General features: G+C 41.8%; 1 protein-coding gene across 4 annotated transcripts in view; it reads left to right on the forward strand.

The window, feature by feature from the left end:
• The window catches only part of LOC137300543 (rab GTPase-activating protein 1), a 178,786-nt gene that overhangs the window by 132,752 nt on the left and 22,573 nt on the right, over positions 1-23,461 (forward strand). For 3 of the 4 annotated variants that reach the window (XM_067969676.1, XM_067969677.1, XM_067969678.1), the window contains 4 exons: positions 2,787-2,900; positions 10,867-10,941; positions 12,948-13,073; positions 19,083-19,226. In XM_067969676.1, coding sequence (XP_067825777.1) covers positions 2,787-2,900; positions 10,867-10,941; positions 12,948-13,073; positions 19,083-19,226 — 459 coding nt within the window. The remainder of the gene's footprint in view (positions 1-2,786; positions 2,901-10,866; positions 10,942-12,947; positions 13,074-19,082; positions 19,227-23,461) is intronic. The other variant, XM_067969679.1, reaches the window with a different exon arrangement.

Here is a 23,461-nt window from a genome sequence, read left to right on the forward strand (position 1 = left end):
GCTCATTTTTTAATTTAAGTTTATTTATAAAGAAGTAAGTGACAATAGGGTTATGTGACTTGAACACAATGGCAAATAGGCAAAACTGTGGCATTTGGATTTCAGTGTAGACAAGTGTGACGTCATCCACTTTGGACCTAAAAAGGATAGATCAGAGTACTTTCTAAATGGTGAAAAGCTCAAAACAGTGGAGTTCCAAAGAGACATAGAGGTCCATGTACATAGATCATTAAAATGTCATGGACAGGTACAGAAAATAATCAAAATGGCTAATGGAATGCTGGCCTTTATATCTAAAGGACTAGGGGGTAGCAGTTATGCTACAGCTATACAAAGCCCTGGTTAGACCACACCTGGAGTACTGTGTTCCGTTCTGGGCAAGGCACCTTAGAAAGGATATATTGGCCTCGGGGGGGGGGGGGGGGGGGGAGTGCAGCATAGATTTACTAGAATGATACCTGGACTCCAAGGGTTAAATTATGAAGAGAGATTACACAAACTAGGGTTGTATTCCCTAGAATTTAGAAGATTAAGGGCTGTGTTGATTGATGTTTTCAAGATATTAAGGGGAACTGATAGGGTAGATAGAGAGAAACTATTCCTGCTGGTTGGGAAGTCTAAGACTAGGGGACATAGCCTAAAAATTAGAGCCAGGACTTTCAGGAGTGAAGTTAGGAAACATTTCTACACGCAAGGGTGGTGGAAGTTTGGAACTCTCTTCCGCAAACAGCAGTTGGTACCAGCTCAGTTAATTTTAAATCTTAAATTGATAGATTTTTGTTAACCAAAGGTATTAAGGGATAAGGGGCTAAGTGGGTACATGGAGTTAAGTCACAGATCAACCATGATCTCATCGAATGACGAAACAGGCTCGAGGGGCTAAATGGCCTACTCCTGTCCCTATGTTCCTAAGTAACAATTAATGAGCAATAAACCTGGCACGTGTTCTTTACTAAATTTAGCTCAGCTTGTTTTGTGCGCTGCACATTTTTTGAGGTTATTGTGTTCAGTACTACTAAAAATAGACTTTGGTACAATCTCAAATGAACTCTGCCTTCAAAACTTGGTGATACTAGATTTAAGGTTGGAAGCCAAGCAATTGTGCAAAGATAGACCGTCCTACAGAGCATTTGTCGCCAGTAATTAAACCACTGCGTTATGGCTATTAACATCAAATGTCCTTCAGTGATTTTTTTTCAGTTGAGAACTTTTAAATATTTACCCAGTATAGTTTATAAAGGATGCAGCTGACCTTACTACTTAAGTAATGGTTTATTTAATAGCTTGTAGTTTATACCTATCAGTAACTACTCATTGAGTCTGCCATTAAATACATTTTTGTACTCAGTCAGGTGATGAGATGTTTTCATTCTGTATCTATTTGTTGCAGAAGTCATGCTTAAACTAAAGGGGTAATTTTAATTTTTATCACTGAGCAAAAAACAGGTGATAACGAATCGGCAGCTTGATTTTCTTTTCCATTGAAGTCAGGCAAGGTGTAAGATGGGCTGCTGATTCGCTATAACCTGTTTTCACCCGGCGATAAAAGTTAACATTATCTCCTAAGTTTAGCAAACAGTTTCACCCTTCCCTTGTCTATAACAGGGAATTATTAGTCTTCATAACTAAATTCACTAGTCTGGTGTTGAGGTATCATTAGTATATTTTCTGATATATTAGATCCAAGCTGAGCTTCCGACCCCATATCTTTTCCATCACAAAGAACACTGACTTCCACCTCCGTAACATCACCTGCTTCCACCCCTACCTCAGTACGTCTGGCGATGAGACCCTCATCATGCCTCTGTCACTTCCAGGCTGGATTATTCCACGTCTTCCTGGCCTGGTTCCCACCCTCCGTAAAGTTGAGCTCATCCAAGCTCCATCATCTCAAACAAATAATTTGAATTAGGATTATACCATCTCATTGTATTTGCATTTTTTTGAGTGTTTTATTACTTCTATATGTCATTGTTTCCTCATTATGTTTAACAAGTTCACAAGGTAACAAGTCATCACACTTGTAGTTCTTGTCAAAGGCTTTGAATAGATTCTGAGTGTACATCCATGTTGGATTGACTCTAGTGTAACTGACAAATATGAATAAACTCTGGTGTCTATTTATCAGGATGGGTCCAAACTCCCTGCCAACTCTCAAATGTAAACTTGTATAGCAATGGAGATTAAGGGAGGCACATGGACTCAACACGGTGGATTTGGTTCACATGATACTTGGAGAACCACTGCAATTTCTGATGCGGGTGCTCTCACATATGCAGTGGTGCTGAAAGTTTTGGAGGAAAACTGATTGCCTGGTAAATATAATGCAGTGGGTTTGACTGAAGCAGCATCCTTTAATGTCTCCCGTATGCAGTGCCAGACAGTTGTATTGCTGGTGACAGCATAACATCATTAGTGAAATTGGCTGCATAACATTGCATTATGGGCAGTTTATGCTGAAGAGTTGTTACCACTGGAAACCACTTTGAAGCTTCCCAAATTGATGCCACTTAAGCCTATTAGCAACTACAGAGAATCTAGACTTTAATTTATCTTCAGTGAATTTAACATACATCCTGGGCTGAAAGAACAATGTGCTTAATCCATTGCAGTAGCAGGTTACAGTAGGATTGCTGCTGCATTGTCCGAGTCAGCATTTGTGAAATTAGACCGTTTGTATTTTGATAAGTAATAATTGAATGTGTGTCCTGATCTGATGTGTGTTTTGTCATATGTTTCAAGCCTTTTACTTTTACACATAATGTGCCTTTTTTTTCTGGAAACAGGAATCTCCCCAGGACAGTGCAATCACCAGGGACATCAATCGAACTTTTCCAGCACATGATTATTTTAAGGACACTGGTGGAGATGGTCAGGATTCCTTGTACAAGATATGCAAGGTATTGTTTTGTCAATACTTTACTATTTTTGATTTTTATATGTATGTTATATTAATTCTGTTGCAAATTCAGTCATTTTCCCACACCTACTTCCAACAAAAATTGTTTTTATCATAGCAATTTAGAATATCAAGAGAAGAGTTGAATAATCTAGTAAACTTTAAGATACTGTTGCAACTGAAGAAACTGTGGTTATCATAGAAGGATTGAGTGAGACATGTTTTCTCTCTCCTTCTCCTAGCCCCATATTAAACATTCGTGCATAGTAAAGCGGAAGTGTGGAATTTCTTTTTTGTGACTCATTCAGTCTTGAACCCTCAGCACAGAATAGCGTCAATGAATTGGGAAGATTGGTAACAGTGCTTTTTGCATTTGTATTTGCAGGAAGAGGTGTTCTAGTGCTGCATTAGTTATTTGCATGTTGCTGAAATAGTCAGAGAGAGCAAACAAACAAACAGCTGTCCATGGAGCCATCTGGACAGTAAATTAGATGAGGTCTCCAGAGCATACGTGGTGGAACAACAATGAGATCTCTAAATATTTTAACAATCCATACATTCTTAAGAGACTATTATCAACACAACAAAAACTGCCAAACGTAAGACAATATGGAATAGTAAAAAGACTATTCAGCTCATCAAGCATATTCCTTCAGTAGACCATGCACAATTTGTTCTATTATGGACTATATTTTTCTTTCTTTCTCTCTCTCTCACATGAAACAATTTACAAACCGAAGATATAACTTGAAAGATGAAGTTGTCTGAAATGTATTGTTGACCCCCACAATGATCATAGAAAATTTTGAAATACTTCACAACATTGCACTAATTCCATGCTCCTAGCAGCACCCGAGCGAACCTTCATTTTCCACAGAGTATGAGATTCTCTTTACTTACCTGTATAACCTTCAAAATTGATACTTACCCAGCTTACTTCAAGGGTTAATCAGTGTAGTGTTAACATTATTCTCACTTGAGGCTAGTTAGTTTTGTACTTGTCTTCTGTATCGCTTGCATCTAAATTATTGATACCTCTTATTTCAAAAATATGTAGCATATCTGTCAAAATTTTTCACTCTAATGAAAACAAGTTTCAGTTATGCACGTTTGTCTCGTGAATGATTTTTACTGCTCCTTTCTGAACCCTTCCCCGTCTTATCAAACTTTTTAAACTCAGAGTTCAAAAAGCCATAGCTTATATGCTGGGCCATCTTTAAGTTTCTAATATGAGAAAAGAGCTAATTGCCTCATCAAGTCTCTTTTAAGGTTATAAAATTTCACCGGCATTGATATACTGCAAAGCAAAACTCTGTGTTAAAATACACAACTGAACAAGCCACATAAATGCCATGGCTGCTAGAGCAGGTTAGAGGCTAAGTGTCCTGCAGCAAGTGACTCACCTCCTGACTCCCCAAAGCCAAAGCCTCTCCGCCACCTACAAGGCAAAAGTCAGGAGTGTGATGGAATACTGCCTGGATGGGTGAAGCTGTAACAACACTCTAGAGGATCGACACCATCCAGGAAAAAGCAATTTGTTTGATCAGCACTTCACTCACCAGCTTAAACATCCATCCTCTCCACTGCCAACCTACTGTGGCTACGGTGTGTACCATCTACAGAATGCACTGCAGCAACTCGCCAAGGCTTTTTCAGCAGCACCTCCCAAACCTGCGACCTCAACCACCCAGAAGGATAAGGGCAGCATCTGCATGGGTTTACAATCACCTATAATTCACTCCATCTTGACTTGGATATATATTGCAGTTTCTTTATCGTCACTGGATCAAATTCCTGGAACCCTAACTAACAGTACCATCACCATAGATACTGCAGCGGTTCAAGGAGGCCCACTGCCATCTTAAGGTCAACTAGAGATGGGTAATAAATGCCAGCCTTGCCAGCAATGCTCACATCCCAAAAATGAATTTTAAAGAAATAAATCTGAGTTTTTTTACCTGACCAGAGAGCAGTGCAAGCAGGACAGTATTACTCATTGCGATCCCTTTTGCATTTCTGTCAAAGCAATACCTCCAGTGTAATTGCAGTGACATAAAGTTACGCCGACACGCTGCTCTGATGTAGGTAGAGGGGTTCTCCAAGGGGCATGTCCAATTCCTATTGTTGAGATCTGTGTGTTTCCAAGTTGATTGAAGCTATTTGATTTTGTCTATGGTGAGATTTTGTTCAAGCAAAAAATTCTAATTCATTGAGGAAATTAGGTAAATTGACTGAAGCCAGTAACAGGAAGTATAGCGACCTACTAGCCTGAAGACACCAAAGCTCCTCTAACGACGTCTTAACACAGTCGTAGATACATTTGATTTTATGGAGAAGTTGCTACAATCCTTTTTTTTCAGGAATGAATTGTTCTAAATAGCAATTAAATGGAACACACTTAAAATTCCAAGTACTTAACTTTAGAAATATACTTCCACTTTCACCTATTTGCTTAACATTTTTAGTCATTTAAAAAGAAAATAAACACAAATGACGTTATTGTATCCTAGTAAGCTACTTTGGCTGCAAAGCAGTGAAAGTGGGCCACTTGAGTAGATCTGATACAAAAAAAATCAGTCGATTGGGAAATGTAACCACTGTCACCAAATTGTAAGAATATGAGTTTTGCTTCCTTAGAACCCCAACAATGGAATAATGATACTCCACTGAAGACAATAGCCCAATTTAAAAAGGTGGAATTTCATGTCGTCTTATGTGACTAATTAGAAACAAAATCAATTCCTTTAACTATCCTTTTACTTTTTATAAAAGATTTTGAGTTCCTTTTATGTTACTCACCAATCTTTTCTCATACTCTTTCTTTGCCCTTGTTATATCCTTTTTCAATTTCCCCCTGCACCCTCTGTATTCTGCCTGGTTTTCTACTGTATTCTGCACCTGACATTAGTCATAAACCTCCTTTTTCTGTTTTATTTTAACCTCTTTTTCGTTTGTCATCCAGGGAGCTCTAGCTTTGGATGCCCTATCTTTCTTCCTTATGGGAATATGCTTGGTTTGTACCTGAACTATCTCTGCTTTGAAGGCCCACCGTTGTTCATTTACTGTTTTTCCTGGCCAGTCTTTGTTTCCAGTCCACCTGTGCTAGGTCCCTTCTCAAATAACTGAAATTGGCTCTCTTCCGGTTGGTATTTTCACCTTTGATTTTTCTTTGACCCTTTCTGTAACTCCTTTAAACCTAATTATATTATGATCACTATTACTCAGATGTCCTCCCACTGAGACACATTCCACTTGCCCTACCTCATTCCGCAGAATTAGATCCAACACTACTTCCTTCCTTGTTGGGCTAGAAACATGCTGATAAGAAAGTTCTCCTGTACGCATTTTCAGAATTCTTCACCCTCCTTGTCCTTCACACTTTTTTTTCCCCAGTTTGTATTAAGGTAAGTGAAGTCACCGACTATTACTGCTCTATTATTATCATATTTCTCTGAAATTTGTCTACAGATTTGCTCCTCTCTCTCTCTCTCTCTCTCTCACTATTTGGGGGACTATAGTAAACACCCAGCAATGTAACTGCTCCTTTTCTGTTCCCTAACTCTAACCAAATAGGTTCAGTCTTTGAACCCTCTAGTATATCGTCCCTCTGTTGAACTGTAATATTATCCTTGATCAATACTACCACCCCCTCTTTTTTTCCTTCCCTAGCCCTCCTGAATACATTGTAGCCAGGAATGTTCATCGTCATAGTAGTACAGCACAGGAGGAAGCCGTTTGGCCCATCGTGCCTGTGCTGGCTGTTTGAAAGAGCTATCCAATTAGTCCCATTCCCCTGCTCTTTCCCCATGACCCTGTCATTTTTTTCCCTTTAAGTATTTATCCAATTCCCTTTTGAATCTGCTTCCACCACCATTTCAGGCAGTGCTTTTCAGATCCACTTAGGCTCCATTCCTGCCCATGTTTAAGCCAGGTCTCCATTATAGCCACCATATCATAACCCCATGTGGTACTTGTACCTGCAGCTTGTCAACCTTATTTGTAACACTCCTCGCATTAACACACATGTCCAGCACCATGCTAGTCGGCTTTGCTTTTTTCCTGTATCTGATTCCTGCTCTTTCTACACCATTCTTTATTCTCTTGCTGTTTGCCTCTCCTAGTTTTCTATGCACCTTGTATTTCCTCTCTGCTGTTGCGTCCTGGTGGCCCTTCATTTCTCAATTAAATTAAAATGTTTGATCCAGAAATCCTCAAAGGCTGAATTGTAATTTTATTCACGGACTGCAGTGTTCAAGAAGGCGGCTCACCACCAACCTTCTCTAGCAATTAGGGATGGACAATAAATGCTGGCTTTGCCAGCGACGCCTACATCCCATGAACGAATAAAAAAAAAAAATGTTTTCCTTGAAGAAGAACATGAGAAAAATGCATCCTTTCCACAGTCCAGGTACAATTCACTCTACCCAATCTATTTTTACTCCAAAAGGGAGGCTCTGCAAAGTTTCTCCAGTCTTCACAAAGATTAATAGAGTAGAACTCCTGACTGTCTATATGATCTTACAGCTAACGTTACTCATGCCTTCAGATGCCTTCCCTAATTCAAGACGAAAAGGGATTTAGATGTGATTGCTGCCCATTCACAAAGTATCTGGTCAATGTGAAGCTATTCCCAACCAGGCTAAATCATTCCAGTGTCAGAGAGATATTTAAGCATTAGATCAGTGGTGAGGCCACATTTGGCATTTTGTGTGCAATTTTGAGCACACTGAAATATTGGAAAAGGACCTGAGACAAATAAGGAAGGTTTGAGGGCACAGATCTGGATCACGTCTTCTCATTTCTTTCTCTCTAATGAAAACCAGTTCAGTTCTGTGAGGTTATTTTTGTAAATTAGAGTCCGAAGCCCAAGAATCATCCTCCTTCCTCTCCAGACTTACTTCAGTGGAAGTTATAATGTATACGGTTCAACACGCTAATTTCAAGTTAATCCTTTTGAGCTGTTTTGACTAGGCATGATTGGGCTTCTGGCAACTGAATGGGCTAAGTTGTTCACTTAATGCTTTAGGATGGGTCAGAAATTGACCTGCAGCTATGTAATCCAGCCTTCTGACAGTTTGTTGGCTGGAAAATGTGCTTTAGATGCAGTATTTGACCTATCAAAAATGAGTTTTTATAATGTGCCCCTCGCATACACAATAGGCAGTGGGTCCTAGGAGGCAGACGAAAATAGATCAGAAAATTGAAATGAGGGGGGGAAAGGTGTAGAATAGTTTAGCACTACCACCGTGCTAAATGGGATAGATTCAGAACAGATCTAGCAGCTCAAAACTGGGCATCCATGAGGCGCTGTGGGCCATCAGCAGCAGCAGAATTGTATTCCAGCACAATCTGTAACCTCATGGCCCGGCATATTCCTCACTCTACCATTACCAACAAGCCAGGGGATCAACCCTGGTTCAATGAGGAGTGTAGAAGAGCATGCCAGGAGCAGCACCAGGCGTACCTAAAAATGAGGTGCCAACCTGGTGAAGCTACAACTCAGGACTACATGCATGCTAAACAGCAGAAGCAACATGCTATAGACAGAGCTCAGCGATTCCACAACCAACGGATCAGATCAAAGCTCTGCAGTCCTGCCACATCCAGTCGTGAATGGTGGTGGACAATTAAACAACTAACGGGAGGAGGAGGCTCTGCAAACATCCCCATTCTCAATGATGGCGGAGTCCAGCACATGAGTGCAAAAGACAAGGCTGAAGCGTTTGCAACCATCTTCAGCCAGAAGTGCCAAGTGGATAATCCATCTCTGCCTCCTCCCGATATCCCCACCATCACGGAAGCCAGTCTTCGGCCAATTCGATTCACTCCACGTGATATCAAGAAACGGCTGAGTGCACTGGATACAGCAAAGGCTATGGGCCCCGACAACATCCCAGCTGTAGTGCTGAAGACTTGTGCTCCAGAACTAGCTGCGCCTCTAGCCAAGCTGTTCCAGTACAGCTACAACACTGGCATCCACCCGACAATGTGGAAAATTGCCCAGGTATGTCCTGTCCACAAAAAGCAGGACAAATCCAATCCGGCCAATTACCGCCCCATCAGTCTACTCTCAATCATCAGCAAAGTGATGGAAGGTGTCGTCGACAGTGCTATCAAGCGGCACTTACTCACCAATAACCTGCTCACCGATGCTCAGTTTGGGTTCCGCCAGGACCACTCGGCTCCAGACCTCATTACAGCCTTGGTCCAAACATGGACAAAAGAGCTGAATTCCAGAGGTGAGGTGAGAGTGACTGCCCTTGACATCAAGGCAGCATTTGACCGAGTGTGGCACCAAGGAGCCCTAGTAAAATTGAAGTCCATGGGAATCCGGGGGAAAACTCTCCAGTGGCTGGAGTCATACCTAGCACAAAGGAAGATGGTAGTAGTTGTTGGAGGCCAATCATCTCAGCCCCAGGGCATTGCTGCAGGAGTTCCTCAGGGCAGTGTCCTAGGCCCAACCATCTTCAGCTGCTTCATCAATGACCTTCCCTCCATCATAAGGTCAGAAATGGGGATGTTCGCTGATGACTGCACAGTGTTCAGTTCCATTCGCAACCCCTCAGATAATGAAGCAGTCCGAGCCTGCATGCAGCAAGACCTGGACAACATCCAGGCTTGGGCTGATAAGTGGCAAGTAACATTCGCGCCAGATAAGTGCCAGGCAATGACCATCTCCAACAAGAGAGAGCCTAACCACCTCCCCTTGACATTCAACGGCATTACCATCGCCGAATCCCCCACCATCAACATCCTGGGGGTCACCATTGACCAGAAACTTAACTGGACCAGCCATATAAATACTGTGGCTACGAGAGCAGGTCAGAGGCTGGGTATTCTGCGGCGAGTGACTCACCTCCTGACTCCCCAAAGCCTTTCCACCATCTACAAGGCACAAGTCAGGAGTGTGATGGAATACTCCCCACTTGCCTGGATGAGTGCAGCTCCAACAACACTCAAGAAGCTCGACACCATCCAAGATAAAGCAGCCCGCTTGATTGGCACCCCATCCACCACCCTAAACATTCACTCCCTTCACCACCGGCGCACTGTGGCTGCAGTGTGCACCATCCACAGGATGCACTGCAGCAAGTCGCCAAGGCTTCTTCGACAGCACCTCCCAAACCCGCGACCTCTACCACCTAGAAGGACAAGGGCAGCAGGCGCATGGGAACAACACCACCTGCACGTTCCCCTCCAAGTCACACACCATCCCGACTTGGAAATATATCGCCGTTCCTTCATCGTCGCTGGGTCAAAATCCTGGAACTCCCTTCCTAACAGCACTGTGGGAGAACCGTCACCACACGGACTGCAGCGGTTCAAGAAGGCAGCTCACCACCACCTTCTCGAGGGCAATTAGGGATGGGCAATAAATGCCGGCCTTGCCAGCGACACCCACACCCCGTGAACGAATAAAAAAAAAAATATTAGTTACTAATAAAGTACAAGGAAATTTAAAAAGAGAACAAATAAAAGGGAACGTAGAAGTAATTTTTGTTAATTTAAAATGGTTTAGTAGTATAGAGTTAATATTGCAGTAAGAAAGCGACTCATGACATCTGAATAGCTTTTATTACTGTAATATTGGTGTTTGTCTCAGCTTTGTGTGTGAACTGATTTTTTTATATGGCTTGCACAGAGACTGGCATTTCATGAAGCTGCTGTCTAAAGATTAAAATGGACAAACATCACCCATTTTAATAATTCACCTCTAGATATTTTTGTTTTAACATTTTTATGTTTTTTTAAAAAAAAGTTTTAGTTTTCTTAAACCATATATACTGGACCTAAAGGCAGCCAGTTACAGATGTCTTAAGTATTGGTTAATTTTCCTAAATTTGATACAGCATCTTATCCATAAGAGTTTTCTAACATCTTTGAGACCAGAAAATTAATTTTGTTTTGTTTAGATCTTGTATCATAAATGTCACAGAATGTTCAAAGTTGAATTGCATTTTATTCAGGCCTATTCCGTTTATGATGAAGAGATTGGTTATTGTCAAGGCCAATCCTTTCTTGCTGCTGTGCTTCTCTTGCATGTGAGTACACATTAATTTGTTGGGGGGGAGGAGGTGGGGGGTGGGATTTAACTGTGCTTCTAAATAATCAGTGTCCATAACAGTAACTTGAAATGGCTCAGTCTAAAGTGCCATCTTATGGAAATATTTTGTAATGCATGAAAGTGTCTCAGTTCTGCTAATTAGATACTAACTAAAATTTGTTATAAATGTTGCTAAACATTTGTTAATATAGAATGTTACCAATAATACCTTTTTATAACACTTCATGTTCCTTGTGCAATTCTGTAATGGAAAGTTAGATCGAAATTAGGATAGTTTAACAAGCAGTTTGTGAATTTGTTAACAGTAGTGGTCACTTTAAAGGGGAGTTTGCTGAGCACTCATTTTAAAATGTTCAAGTTCTATATATAACTGTAATAAAGCAGATTATTTCCCCAGACAAGCAATTTTTAACCAGAAGACCTTGTTTGACAGTTGTGCGCTATAAGGCTGTTGTTCTGTGCAACTGAAAAATAATTTGTTTAATCTGGAATTTTAAGATTTACAGAAACCCTTGTTTTCAAAGATCTGTTTAAGAAAGGCTTTTATAATAGCGACACTTCCTTTTTAAAGATGGTAATGTAGCAAGAAGAATCTTCCTTGTATTACATTTAAAATACTACTTGGATAACTTGACAATTGCTGTAGAACTTTTTTCCACTTTAGGAATTTATTGGCAGCAGGTTATTTTACTGAATGTTTATCTGAAGTTTAAACTCCAGCGACCCGTGCAGGTCTGACTAACCTTATATTTCGTTATACGTGTGCACATTTATCTTATTTAACAGCTAGGTGGTCAGAGCTATGGGGCAGCAATGCCTCGATGTCAAAATCTGCAAGAACAGAACTCAAGCAATTTATATAAAGTTAAATTAATTCAAACATTGTGTTGTCTCGTGCTTCTCTTATATACCTGATATTACTTATAATAGGGAGAATAATGGGTAATTAGTGATTTCAAAGCAATAATTCATTGAACAGTTCAGATGGAGGTGTTAACTGCAAAAGAATAGCTTGAATCCATGTATACTTACCATCTGAACCCTGAGAGAGATTTCAGCCTGCTTCTGTTTTGATGTCTTTCTTTTATTTTGCCAGCAGCAGATATCATGTTAGATCTTTCTCACATTGTTTGCTCTTTGCTGTTCTTTTTCCCTCTCCTTTCCCACCAGAAATTCCCTTTGCCTGACAGGATGAAGTGGATGGCCTGCCCCCTGGCCACTGGCAGTGTGCCCTTGGCTGTCTGCCATGAAGTGCAGAAAAGTGAGCCCTGTGGAGAATCCCCATCTGAGCTTCTCTTCTCTTCTCCCCTGCAGAAGGCACCAAGTCTCTGCATGGATCCTCACTTCAGCAGGCCAGCTGTATTGCCCCCACTGCTTCCCCTAGCTAAAGTCAACTGTTTACAGCACAGATCAAGAATTGAATATGGGACCTCTGTGATGTCTATAGCTCGGTTCCATACTACACAGTGCATTTACCTAATAAGCCATGAGAGACGACTCAAAAGTATGAGCTCTAAGTTGGTTGTGCAGCAAGTTATATTGAGCTTGGTTCTTGGTGCAACCAGATACATTTTCCATCCAGGCTGTAATTAAGTTGAATTATTAGCTTATCAAGCAAATAGCCATGTTCCTATTGAGCTACATTGGAGGAGTTGGTCTCCAGAGCCTCTGAACTAGAACCAAGTCTTTTGAATTTGTTGGCAGGTGAGAGTCTTGGCGGTAGTCGAAGAAACAATACAGTATACTAATCCACTGGGAGGGTGGGGTGGGGGTGGGGATGGGAAACACTAAGCACATCTCAGTAGTTTTCTTGTACATGGCAAAGAACACTTAAGTGCAGTTACGTTATTTGATGTTGACATCATGTTTGTTAATTTGTTCACACTTTTTGAGCAGTTCAAAGTACTTTGTCAAAACAATTTATGGTTAGAAGTGAATGACTTTTTTTTAATAATGACATAGTTTCAATTTGTGTCATTTCAGATGCCTGAAGAGCAGGCGTTTAGTGTTCTGGTCAAAATCATGTTTGATTATGGACTCAGGGAACTTTTTAAACAAAATTTTGAAGACTTGCATTGCAAGTTCTATCAGCTGGAAAGACTGATGCAGGTAAGAAAACAGAATACTTACTGCACCTAAATCAACATGTGAAGAAATGTACTGATGTTTAGGAGACTTGTTGGGAGAACCTGGATTGCTACAGCATTTATTTTACATAGAAAATGTGGCATTTTTGGTTTTGTGTCATCAGAATAAATTCAGAGCAATGTGGAACTAAATTCATCAGAGCTAATCTGAACTTTTAAGAGTCAAAGCTGATAGATCTAGTATTGTAGAGTAATGATGCACTATGCCTGAGCGATTCCTAATCTGGTCTGGAGAGATATTGAGGGGAGGTGAAATGGGAAACCAAGTAAACCCAGACTACTGTCACATGCTTGAGAACAGTATTGAAGGAGACTTGGGAAGCAGTTGTTGGCCCATTGTCTTGTTCACGGAATTGTGCAATATAAAAGGAGGCTGGGTGAGGAAGGAGCAGAAAAACAGAAAAGTGTCTCGTGCTCTGTTCTAACCTCTGCAGGATATAGTGGCATTTCTGTTTCAAAAGTAAAAAATATGGCTAGATAAACTCAGTGTTGTATAGTTCAGAAAATTTCCCTCTTTCTGGATTATTATTATGATTAACTTTAAAACCACTGAAGTATTTCTCTAAAAGTATAGGGAATTAGCACAAGACTTAGTATTAATGATGGTCATTTCTGTATCCAATTTTACCCTCTGAAAGCAGACCAGTCACTGATGAATGTGTTTTCAATGGCATTATCATACCATAATTATTAGATTTCACATGCACTTTAAATGGATCAGTTTTCTATGGTTATTGTTTCCATGGAGCCTGTATTCAAAGTGCTGCTTAAAATAGGATGATTTTAATGAAAAATAGGCAAGTACTGTCAGTTGGTTTTGTAACATTGATATTGATTTCAACTTTCTGTTGCCAAGATAGATTTATCTCCACGTTATCTTCTGTAAACTCATAGGTTTTTGATGAGGTAACAGAAAGGATTGATGAGGGCGATGCGGTTGATGTTGTGTATATGGACTTTCAAAAGGCATTTGATAAAGTGCCACATAATAGGCTTGTCAGCAAAATTGAAGCCCATGGAATGAAAGGGGCAGTGGCAGCACGGATACGAAATTGGCTAAGTGACAGGAAACAGAGTAGTGGTGAACGGTTGTTTTTCGGACTGGAGAAAGGTATACAGTGGTGTTCCCCAGAGGTCGGTACTAGGGCCACTGTTTTTTTTAATATGTATGTATAGTATGTGTGTGTGTGTGTGTGTGTGTGTGTGTGTGTGTGTATATATGTATATTAATGACTTGGACTTGGGTGTGCAGGGCACAATTTCCAAATTTGCAGAAGACACAAAACCTGGAAGTGTAGTAAACAGTGTGGATTATAGTAATAGACTTCAAGAGGAAATAGACAGGCTGGTGCAATGGATGGACACATGGCAGATGAAATTTAACAGAGAGAAGTGTGAATTGATGCATTTTGGTAGGAAGAATGAGGAGAGGCAATCTAAACTAAATGGTACAAAGTGGGTGCAGGATCAGAGAGACCTGAGGGTATATGTGCACAAATCTTTGAAGATGGCAGGATAGGTTGAGAAAGCAGTTAAAAAAGCATAAGGGTTCTGAGCTTTATAGAGGCATAAAGTACAAAAGCAAGGAAGTTATTTTGAACCTTTATAAAACACGAGTTCGGACACAACTGTAGTAATGTGTCCAATTCTGGGCACCGTACTTTAGGAAGGACGTGAAGACCTTAGAGAAGATGCAGAAAAGATTTACTAGAATGGTTCCAGGGATGAGGGACTTCCAGTTACTTGGATTGACTGGAGAAGCTGGGGCTGTTCTCCTCAGAGCAGAGAAAGTTAAGAGGAGATTTGATAGAAGTGTTCAAAATCATGAAGGGTTTAGATAAAGTAAATAAAGAGAAACTGTTCCCATTGACGGAAGGGTTGAGAACCAGTGGACACAGATTTAAGGTGATTGGCAAAAGAACCAAAGGCGACACGAGGAAAAGCATTTTTACGCAGCTAGTAGTTATGATCTGGAATGCGCTGCCTGAAAGGGTGGTGGAAGCAGATTCAATTGTGGCTTTCAAAAGGGAATTGGATAGATACTTGAAGGGAAAAAATTTGCAGGGCTACAGGGAAATGGGACTAACTGGATTGCTCTTACAAAGAGCTGGCATGGGCTCGATGGGCCGAATGGCCTCTTTCTGTGCTGTAACCATTCTATGATACCAGGTTTCCTAAAAGCAGTATTTAAATAGTGTGACAGTAGACTGTTATCTGTGCAGTGAAAAATTTTCCACACAAGTTGTTTGTTTTACTTAGTACATGAATAGATTTGACCTGGTTATTTAAGCAGTGCATTGTATATTTTGATCTGAAAAGTTAGAGCAGACCTACATGTTTTTGAAACGGTTTCAAGTGACTCCTGAATAACAGTAGAACAAAAGCTTGTTCTGAAAAATCAGAGTGTAAATTTAGATAAGTAATACGAATTGTGTTTATAGAGTTTAACTGAGCAACCTAGTCATTCATTATAAAAATATACTTTAAGATGTTGGGTGCAGAGTAGAGACTAAAGGACAATATCTAGAATTGGATGTACTTAACTGCCACTTGAAAATATAATTACCTTCCATGCCATTCCCTGACAATTAAAGTAGGTCACCCTAAGATCAGTGGTGAGCAAATAGGTACACTGCCTAAAAGATGGTGAGTAGGATGATCATCTCAAGTTTTTATTGGTTAGTTGTTCAATTTTGAGATTGAGGATTTTTCTGAATCCTAATGTGATCTTGGAAGCAAATTAACAGAATCAAACCCATTCCTTTCTTGACTACATCTGCCTAACACTTCTACTAGTCTTTAGATACCACTTCAATTGCATAATAGTGTAATTAAGTTTTTGGTTCTCTAGCCAATACAGCACTCAGGAGACATGGTGCTGCCTAGGCCAAGCATATAATAGGCACACCATAATGGATCCTTTGCCCAAGTGGAATGTGTCTGTTTAAAATGGGAGGTATTTGGATATTAAATGATTAACTATTTACACGACCCAACCATAAGCAAAAAGCAGCTTCCAGAAATTGATACAAAATAGAATCACTGGACCAAACACAAATTTGAATTCCAGGGAATGCTTGTATTTTTGAATAAAGAAATAAAAGTTCTGTGAATTTCCACAGTGACATCTAGTAACTAAGGGCTCGATTTTAGCGTCGGGTTTCCAGCGGGGGGCCCCCGAAAATCCCGATATCCAGTCACGTGACCGGATCACGCCGAGATCCCGGCCACTTCCGGGTGCCGCGCTGACGTGCGGGGCTGCGTGCGCAGGCCCCGCTGGTGGGAATCCCGCAGGCAATTAAAGCCAGCGGGGTTCCACTTGAGTGTACTTACCTTGCTTGTTGAGGTCATTAAATGAGCTGAAGCAGCTGTCAAAACAGGAAGTGTGGGATTTTAGGTTCAAGGCAGTGTGTTTCACACACTGGGGGAAACAGTCTCCCTTCAACCGGTCGTGTTCCAGCCAGCAGCCTGTGGCAGCTGCCAAGGTGCACTCCACAGCGGGTGGGAGAGCCCTCACCCACGCCGGAGGCCACCGCGTCACGTAGGGCAACCCCTGCCCTCCACCACCCCCCGCCAAGCCAGAGGACAGACCGACGTGAAACCGCAGCCCCGGTGCGAGGAACCACCTACCTACCCTGCACAACCCCTCAGACCAACACCTGCCAGATGGGTGGTGCGTTGACATCCTCGGAGGATGAACAGCATGACCAGCCCCAGCAGCCTCGCAGTCCACGCCGTCCACCTCTGACACGTGGAGCTCCACAACAGAGTGCTGTGACACATCCACCTGTACAGCAGGAGGGAGGGCAGAGAGAGACGCGTCGCAGAGGGCACTACCCTCCGCACAGGGTCCACAGACCGAGGCGCAGCTCCCCGGACCTCTCTGAGCAGCAGTGCACACAGAGGCGCAGATTCACTCGACATGTAGTCGTGGAGATCTGCAGGCTCTTTCATGTCGAGCTGCTCCTGGGTGGCCCCAGCACCATCTGCTTACCTGTCGCTGCCAAAGTCACCACTGCCCTCCACAACTTCTCCTCCGCATCCTTCCAGGGTGCAGCCGGGTACACCGCCGATGTCTCTCAGTCGTCTGCGCGGAAGAGCCCTGCAAATACACCTGCACCTACTCTGCAGTAACACAATGGGTGGCATCAGTGGTGGGTCCTCATAGTGATACCCAGGAGCGGGCATTATTGGACACAACAGACAGGATTCGCGGAGACATGGCAGTGGTGGTGCCAATATAATGTGTGATGTTTGTTGCTCTGAAATTCAATATAGGTAACACCCATGGCAAACCCTCAGACACCCTTGTGCATCCCCTTCATGCTCACGACACGTTTGCCGTACGCTGCCTACTGCACATATGCGATGCATGCCCTGTGGCTGCAGCACAGGTGGTGGCAGGTTGAGTGAGGCTGGCCGTGAGAGAGATGCACGAGAGGGTGAGTATGGGATAGAGCCATGAGATTGTATGAGGATTGGGTTGCGTGTTAGTGGCGGGTGAGTACTGGCGAGGTGAGTAGGTGCAGGTAAGATGAGGATGGGGTTTGAGTGGGTATGAGGGGTGATGTGACAGAGTAGTGTTGGCGGTGCCGAAGGAGATGTGGGGTGGGGGCAGTGTTGTGGCAGACGGAGTGTAGGGGAAAGACTACGTGTTCTCATTGTGGCTGACCTACTGAGGTCATTGGAGCGCCTCCTGCACTGTATGCAGGTGGGCGATATGTTGGTGGTGCAGGTGACCCCCTCTGCCACCTCGAGCCAGGCCTTCTTGGTGGCAGAGGCAGGCTGCTTCCTCCTGCCCGCCGGGTGGAAGATCTCTGTCCTCCCCCTCCTCCTCCCCCTCCTCCTCACCCCATCTGATGATACCTGGGGTGAGGCATCATTAAACTGGGAGCAGCCTTCCCCTTGGGCTGCTCCATGCTGTAATTTGTTCCATTGGTTGCAGCATCTGTCAGTGGAGGACTGCCCCTTTAAGTAGAGAGCCTCCAGCTGACAGATTGTACTGCGCATGCGCAGCCCGCCCGACGCGCAGACCAGCAGCGCGGAGCCCGGAGGAGCAGGTAAGTGATTCCAATTAGTGCATTGCCTGCTACGATCGCGCGGGCAACCCACTAATTTCACTGGGCGCGGAGGCCACGCACCCGAAACCCAACCTGCTGGAAACCCGCAGGCCTGCTAAAATCAGGCCCTAAGTGTTTGTTCTGGGACTCGGATGGTCCTTGCTTGTTTGCCTTTTGTGGTTCTAAGGATCTTTCAGTTACCCCTCGCTCAAAGGGACAGTATTATTCCCCCAGACTTGATGAGCTTGGACAGTAATTTGGTCTGGTCTGTTTTTGTGACCTCTGTTTCTAAATTTCATCTCCTGTTGCTGCTTTGGAATTTGTCAACATTTTATCACTTTTTTAATCGTAACTTGGTATTTAGTTTTGATTGTTGTTGTAATGTACTCTGATTTTTTTTCTTCTTCTACACCGACTACAGCCAGCCCCTAAAACAGATGATCTGGTCATTATCCCATTGCTGTTTGAGGGACCTTGCTGCGCACAAATTGGCTGCAGCGTTTCCCTACATTACAGTAGTGACTACATTTCAAAAGTACTTTGGTTGTAAAGCACTTTGGGACGTCCTGAGATTGTGAAAGGCACTTTATAAATGCGTCTTTTTTCTTGCATAAAAGTAAACAAAAATTGCTGCAGTGCACTATACACATCACAGTGTGACTGATGCCAATGGTACAAAAAAAAACTGAAATTGACTCCTGTTGAGATGTTTTTACAGAATGCAGGAAGGCAAATTCATGACTTATGGCTGTAAAGGCCTTTTAAGGGACAAGTAACTTGTTTGATATTCCTATATTGAATTAGACACTTTTAGTGAGTGTACCTTAACTTCAAGAATGGTCACTGCTACATCTGAAGGTGAGTGATCTGTCTTCTACCGGGCAACTAATAAATGTTGTCTTTATTTTCAGGAGTACATTCCAGATTTGTACAACCACTTCTTAAATATCAGTCTTGAAGCACACATGTATGCCTCTCAGTGGTTTCTTACTCTGTTCACTGCTAAGTTTCCCCTCTATATGGTCTTCCACATCATTGACCTGCTACTTTGTGAGGTAAGTGTACTTTTCAAAGTGAAAATTTTTGAACCTTCAGAATATCAAGTTTAATTTGCCAAAAGAACAACTGATTGCAAGATTGTAAATATCTTAACAGGGGTTGAGTTATATTAACTTGTACACAAGAATGCTGCTGAGGGCCTTGTGTCTTTCCTTTCATTCATTTATCTCCATTTTTCCTTTCATGCTTGTTCTTTTCTTTCTTGTCTTTCTTTTCCTTCTCTCATTTCTGTGTTGTATTTTTTTAAAAACACATTAGATCCTCACTCTGTGACCACCTAAAGGACTGTGATTGATTTAGCAAGGTGATTCAGTTAGAGGGTGCACTCCATTTGTGTGCCAGAAACAACTTAGCGTGCTGGGTGAATCAGCTGTCGTGTGGCTGCACAGTCATGACTCAGCAACAAGTGATTCTCTCCACATGCTACACCTGACCCTGGCCACATAACGTGTTTCAAGTGCACTAGAAATCTTTCCAATTTCTGAAAAATATATTTTGTATCCTCTACTTGTGCACCATATCAGCCGCAGCTGTTGCATTGGTTCCCCGCTGCAACAAGTGAAAGTTGAGAACAATTACACTTGAATTAGATACTGAAATACAGATTTAATACAGTAGGCACTTAGGAATGTACAGGATCATTTTGTTGAATCTGCTCGGCCCCATGCTTGAAGAGCAGAATATACACAATTTATTACCTGTACTCCTCAAATGATTTTCTTGCCAAATGCCTGTCTAACTTCCTCTTAAAATTGCGATGTTGTCAGCCTTGATTACTTCCTTGGGCAGTCTATTCCAAACATTCACTATGCTTTGTGTGAAATAGTTGTAACTAATTTGTTAATTTATCTTCCCTCTTAGCTTCATCCATTCTCTGGGCCATGGCAAACAGTTTCTCAAGGTTCAACTTGTCTATACTATTAAGAATCTTGAATACCTTAATAAGGTCCCCTCTCATTCTTCTCTAGAAAAAACGAGCTCATCACCGTAGTCTCTCCTTGTAGCTTGGGATTCTGATGTCAATTTTTTGAATATTTTCTGGAGTGGTCAAGATAGTGGGACAAAATTTATATACATAATGATGATTTTGAAATGAGATTTTTAAGAAGCAGTTGAGTTTAAACGGGTAATTAACTTGAGGTTCAGTTATTTTTTTTCCATTTGGAGATGCTGATCAGCTACTGCCAGTCAGACCTAACAAAAAACATGGAAGGATAGGAGATAAAATGCTGTCTTCCTCTGCTGACAGAGAATAAATAGGTTGTATTGATTTGGAGAATGTAACCATGTGTTACAATCACAAATGAGAAAGGATCAAATTTGGTTGTCAAAAAATATTGTTTGTCCAAAGAATAATTGGGGAAGCAGATGTGGTGAAAGACAGGCTGAGAATTAATGGTGATGACTTATACTATATTTTCAAACCTTTTTCCTCCATCAAAATATTGTCAACATCCAAAATGTTCTTCATGAAAATATGTTTACTCAGATCCATAAAACCTTTTTGTAGTTCTTTCCTTAGTATGAATAAAATGCAGTTCCCCCTCAATACTAACCAATCAAGACATGTTTGCAGGCTTATGCTGAACACAATCGCATATTGTGATACAGAGGGGCATTTCTTTATTTAGCAGCCATGCAAATTTTTCTGAAATAGAGGAAAGAAAGAGAATTAAGGAACACTGTACAATAGTTCCTCATCAAGCTGCGATTTAACCATGAAAATAGCTGTACTTTTATATTGGCCATATGGTGGTGCTGTTTAGGACAACCAATCTATTCAGATGCCACTGGAACACAGGCTTGTGTGTGTTTTTGGTGTACTGAATAATGTACTTTTGATCACAGGGTATGTTTAAAGAGTGGTGGTTTGTTTGACATTTTTAACTTTTGTCAAATAGACCTTACTTCTAGGCCATAATTTTTTTTAAAGATTCTAGATATCTGGAATTTCAGCTGAGTTGTGATTTCAGGGAAGGGACAGTAATCCTTTGCAAAAGGAGGATACATTTTTGATAGGTCAGTTCAAAAATAGCCATGACCAAAGATTTGGTTATCCAGATAACTATTATACTAAAAATTATTTTGAAAACCAGTCTAAATATTGTACTGCAGTTCAAAGCTTCCCCATTCATCTATGCCTGATGCAGGTGGTATACATTAACTAAGTTGTGTACTCACTCTAGTTCACTTGCCTTTTCTAATAAGTCCACAGCCCCCAAATTCTGTGTTGGATAAGAGAGATTTAATTTAACACAAGAGATTATGTGCATATTCTAAGAATGCAGGACTTCAGCATAGATTGATGTCCACTCACTAGTCAGTCAGATCTTTTGTTTTTGAGTAATGGATTGAAGATTGCAGTGTGAAAAGGGACAGCCCTTTTATTTGTCATCAATTTGTATTGAATGGGATCTTATGGTATGAACAAAGTATTATATATAATCTATACTAGAATAGAATCATATAATCATATAAGTTTACAACATGGAAACGGGCCCTTCGGCCCAACATGTCCATGTCGCCCAGTTTATACCACTAAGCTAGTCCCAATTGCCTGCACTTGGCCCATATCCCTCTATTCCCATCTTACCCATGTAACTGTCCAAATGCTTTTTAAAAGACAAAATTGTACCCGCCTCTACTACTGCCTCTGGCAGCTCGTTCCAGACACTCACCACCCTTTGAGTGAAAAAATTGCCCCTCTGGACCCTTTTGTATCTCTCCCCTCTCACCTTAAATCTATGCCCCCTCGTTATAGACACCCCTACCTTTGGAAAAAGATTTTGACTATCTACCTTATCTATGCCCCTCATTATTTTATAGACTTCTATAAGATCACCCCTAAACCTCCTACTCTCCAGGGGAAAAAGTCTGTCTATCCAACCTCTCCCTATAAGTCAAACCATCAAGTCCCGGTAGCATCCTAGTAAATCTTTTCTGCACTCTTTCTAGTTTAATAATATCCTTTCTATAATAGGGTGACCAGAACTGTACACAGTATTCCAAGTGTGGCCTTACTAATGTCTTGTACAACTTCAACAAGACATCCCAACTCCTGTATTCAATGTTCTGACCAATGAAACCAAGCATGCTGAATGCCTTCTTCACCACCCTATCCACCTGTGACTCCACTTTCAAGGAGCTATGAACCTGTACTCCTAGAACTCTTTGTTCTATAACTCTCCCCAACGCCCTACCATTAACGGAGTAGGTCCTGGCCCGATTCGATCTACCAAAATGCATCACCTCACATTTATCTAAATTAAACTCCATCTGCCATTCATCGGCCCACTGGCTCAATTTATCAAGATCCCGTTGCAATCCTAGATAACCTTCTTCACTGTCCACAATGTCACCAATCTTGGTGTCATCTGCAAACTTACTAACTATGCCTCCTAAATTCTCATCCAAATCATTAATATAAATAACAAATAACAGCGGACCCAGCACCGATCCCTGAGGCACACCGCTGGTCACAGGCCTCCAGTTTGAAAAACAACCCTCTACAACCACCCTCTGTTTTCTGTCGTCAATCCAATTTTGTATCCAATTGGCTACCTCACCTTGGATCCCGTGAGATTTAACCTCATGTAACAACCTACCATGCGGTACCTTGTCAAAGGCTTTGCTAAAGTCCATGTAGACCACGTCTACGGCACAGCCCTCATCTATCTTCTTGGTTACCCCTTCAAAAAACTCAATCAAATTCGTGAGACATGATTTTCCTCTCACAAAACCATGCTGACTGTTCCTAATCAGTCCCTGCCTCTCCAAATGCCTGTAGATCCTGTCTCTCAGAATACCCTCCAACAACTTACCCACTACAGATGTCAGGCTCACCGGTCTGTAGTTCCCAGGCTTTTCCCTGCCGCCCTTCTTAAACAAAGGCACAATATTTGCTACCCTCCAATCTTCAGGCACCTCACCTGTAGCTGTCGATGATTCAAATATCTCTGCTGGGGGACCCGCAATTTCCTCCCTAACCTCCCATAACGTCCTGGGATACATTTCATCAGGTCCCGGAGATTTACCTACCTTGATGCGTGTTAAGACTTCCAGCACCTCCCTCTCTGTAATATGTACACTCCTCAAGACATCACTATTTATTTCCCCAAGTTCCCTAACATCCATGCCTTTCTCAACCGTAAATACCGATGTGAAATATTCATTTAGGATCTCACCCATCTCTTGTGGTTCCGGACACGGATGACCTTGTTGATCCTATACT

The sequence above is a fragment of the Heptranchias perlo genome, chromosome 31 (assembly GCF_035084215.1).
Source record: "Heptranchias perlo isolate sHepPer1 chromosome 31, sHepPer1.hap1, whole genome shotgun sequence".
Classification (NCBI taxonomy): domain Eukaryota; kingdom Metazoa; phylum Chordata; class Chondrichthyes; order Hexanchiformes; family Hexanchidae; genus Heptranchias; species Heptranchias perlo.